General features: G+C 45.1%; 1 protein-coding gene across 1 annotated transcript; it reads right to left on the reverse strand.

Annotated features, from left to right (window-relative positions):
- Positions 1–325: 325 nt before the first annotated feature.
- Positions 326–3,222, reverse strand: LOC109903267 (homeobox protein XHOX-3-like). Its single transcript, XM_020499904.2, has 3 exons — positions 2,847–3,222; positions 1,481–1,716; positions 326–976 (listed from the first exon to the last, which is right to left on the reverse strand). The coding sequence occupies exons 1-3, from the start codon at positions 3,220–3,222 to the stop codon at positions 449–451; spliced, it is 1,140 nt and encodes a 379-aa protein (XP_020355493.1). The 3' UTR covers positions 326–448.
- Between the last annotated feature and the right edge of the window lie 295 nt (positions 3,223–3,517).

The raw sequence follows: 3,517 nt of genomic DNA on the forward strand, positions 1-3,517 counted from the left end.
TTCCCAGTCCACCCGGGCTCTCTCTTTCCTCGCACCAAATTAATCTTCAATAAATCAAATGTGTTTTTTGTCCGATCTCATAATGTTTCATAGTCTGCATGGGGTTTTACAACTGAAATTATTATTTTTCAGTGGATAGACTGTCATGATGTGTGATATGATGTTGGTGCTAGAAAACATATAGCTTAAAAACAAGGTAGGCAAATTGTTTGCGCCTGAGCGCGTTCATCTCTCCTTTTTGAAGTAGCAGGTGTATGTAACAGCGCGCACTGCGGTATCTGTCGTTTATGCTGCTGCTTGTATGGAGTATGCTCCACGTGATCGTTGTATTCATGCTGTTTGGGTCATGTTCATGTTTTTTTTCTCTAAGTTTGATAAAAGATTATGGCCCTCTTCTGCTCTTGTTTGACCCAGTCCAATGAAAACATGTGGATGTGCTCTCTTCGTTTTATCTGTTCAATGGCACCTCCTCTCTCTGGTCCAAAGTCCCCGGTGAGGACTTGCTCAGCACCGACGGAGTAAACGTCAAAAACGCGTCAGTCCTGCTCGTTGGGGAGCACGGGAAATCTGACCCGGTAGGCCTCTGTTGAAGGCCGTTTGATTGAGCGGAGTGACAGGCGAGGCAGGAGCAGGGGCTCCCCCCGGGACCGAGGCCGTGGGCCGGGCTGGGGTACAGGGGCGGGTGCCTGAACGAACACAGAAGCTCCGGCCTCTGGTAGGGGTGAGACAACATCCGGAAACTGTCAAGGGACCTGAGGGGGTTGGAGAATGGGGTGGCGGAGGAGGCCGAGCCGGCTCCGACCCCAAGGTGGGAGTAATACGGTAATGGTAGGTGGGACGGGAAGGGGTAACCCAGGTTCCCGGTGGCGGCCGCGTGACTCATCATGTAGGTGTAGAATGCGGGGTCGGCAGGGTGAGGCCACGTCATGGCCAGACGCTGCCGCTTGTCCTTCATCCGGCGGTTCTGGAACCACACCTATGGAACACAGACATACAGACAGACAGGCGGGGTAAAATATTAACCTACATCAGTCTGTGACGAGACAGACAAGGGATTTACAGTTGTTTTTGCACTTTACGCAGGGTTCCAAATGGCCTTACAGTTGGCGAGTAGTGGCCAGACCAATAGGCATATGCAAATTCCAATTAATGAGTCAATACTTAAGCTCGACCCTTAAATGTTTTCGGTTTAATCATTAACAAAATGAATCAGCGTTTCATTTGGGTAAATGTTGCCTGCATCTACCTGCATTTACTGCATTGTTTTGAGAACACACATAAATAAAGTCTGAGTAGCCTAGGCCTCGATTTGTCTGATATGATTTCAAGCGAACATACATTGTTTTCTTTTTAGATTCGCAATTAAACTATGTCCTTTATATGGCCATATGTTCTATGGACAATAATATAGGTTTAGATGTAGTCGAGAAATTGTATTATGTTGTTGTAATATTGTTGTTATTATAGACCCTAATCTCACCTTGATAGTGGTTTCTGGTAAATTTAGTGAAGCCGCCAGTTCGCATCTCCTCGGCCTGGACACGTAATTCTCCCGGTAGAATTCCTTCTCCAAACGTCCGATTTGCTCCCGAGTAAAGGCTGTCCGGTACCGGCGCATCGCGTCAGCCCCGTAGGACAGCGAAACCTGGCCCAAACCCATCTTACCAGGATCCATACCGCTGTCACTGGGGTGGATGGGGGAATCACCGTTTCGACCTGGAATGGGTGCAAAACATCAATCTGATTGTTTGTTATCGAAAAGACTCAAATAAAGATACATTTGATTATACAATAGTATCCTACAATTGTACAGCGGTTTCTTTTGTTCGTTTTGTTTTTGTATAATTGACACTGCAGCCTGTATTTTTCGTTTGATTGAGGTTGACAGAAATCGAAAGCAGAGCACCATAACTAGCCAAAATGCATCTGATGCTAAATTAGGCCTATATACAGTAAACTAAACCATCCATATCGATGAATATTATACCTGCAAAAGGGACAATTATATTAATTCATAATTGTGATAATTGTTTACTTGATATCAGCACGATATTTTCATGAAATAAATGTGAAGAGATTAGCATAGGCCTATGATTGACTTGCCTAATTTAAATGCAGGTAAAATACATACAAATACATGTATAATAATCCGTCCAACATGTACTCTACTTTTTCCCATTCATTTGAAAACACATCCTCAAAATACATATGTTAATAAGCATTAGACAATTATTTTGGGGCCTATTTTTCATAAAGACATGACCAGTTTGATGTCAGTTCTCCAGGGGTTTGGTCCCCAGACAAATCCAATCAGTCTACCAACCAATTCATATAAACGTTTTTTTTTGGTCTACCATTTTTATTTGTGGTTTGTTTAGTACTTAAAATCTCTACTAGTAGCCTAGTTCGTGCAAATTGGTTAATTTGTCTGGCGCCGGGTGTACTCGTTTTAAAAAAGTGACACTGTGGTTAAAACCCTAGCTAAGGGGGTGTAACACTAAGAGAGATCTCTCATGGGTGTGGATGTAACAATGCATGAGTTCAGCTATAGTGAAATTCATTCATGTGACATTCATTCCAAATGAACGTTGTTATAAAAACATAACAATTACGTTCCGTAAGTCGTTGTCACTCCCTTTCCATAATACAATCATATAGAATTTCTTGCATATGTTACCCGATAATTTACTTATTCATTCTGGATGCTGCATGCACATAAATGGGCTACTGGCGATGTTTACACCGTGACATCTATTGCATTCATTCATTTACGTTGTCCAAAATCCCATCCATGCAATGTGTTGAAGAAAACGAAAAGAAGAGTTCCACGCCGTTCCATGCATTACCTTTCCGGTTGGGGTAGTCCATGCTTTCTGGCGTGCAGCTCACATCAATTTCTTCATAGAAGTCAGACTCTGTGTCCGAGCTGCTAGCTTCTTTGTTGGTGTGATCTAATCGATGTCTCTCGGTTGAAGAGGACATGCCAACCGACCTTATATCGGCGCACACGCGTCCCCGTGCGCTCTTCACCTCCTCGTCCGATCTGTCTCGCGAGTAGGGCGCAGAACCGGGGCTGGTGTAGTTCCTGTGGACCGTTTTGCCTTGTGATTCTCGCGCGGGGCTTCCAACTGCTTCCGACAAATTAGAGCCAGTCTTGCCAACTGCCGTGCCAAGTTGACCTCCTTCCTCCGGGAGCATCACCATCTCTTTTCTGTTTTCCATTACCGACGAACGAACAAACGAAAGCGCGTGGAATAAACCAGCGCCAAATCGCTACTTTGGAAATAGCACAATCTGGCTGGGACACTACGGGTGGCGAAGGGATTCAGTCGTGAGAGTGGAGAAAAGAGAAGAGGAATGGATTGAAATGAGAGAAGAGAAGAGAGGGGGATGTACGTTCTGACCCTGCGAGGCGAGCGCTCCAGAGTGCGGCACGAGCTCTGGGAGGGATCACCATTGCCCTCGCTTTCTCTCGAGCTGTCATTCTTAATAGGGCAGTCGTCATGATGGCACCCCT

This window comes from Oncorhynchus kisutch, linkage group LG14 (assembly GCF_002021735.2).
Source record: "Oncorhynchus kisutch isolate 150728-3 linkage group LG14, Okis_V2, whole genome shotgun sequence".
In the NCBI taxonomy this organism is placed as follows: Eukaryota; Metazoa; Chordata; class Actinopteri; order Salmoniformes; family Salmonidae; genus Oncorhynchus; species Oncorhynchus kisutch.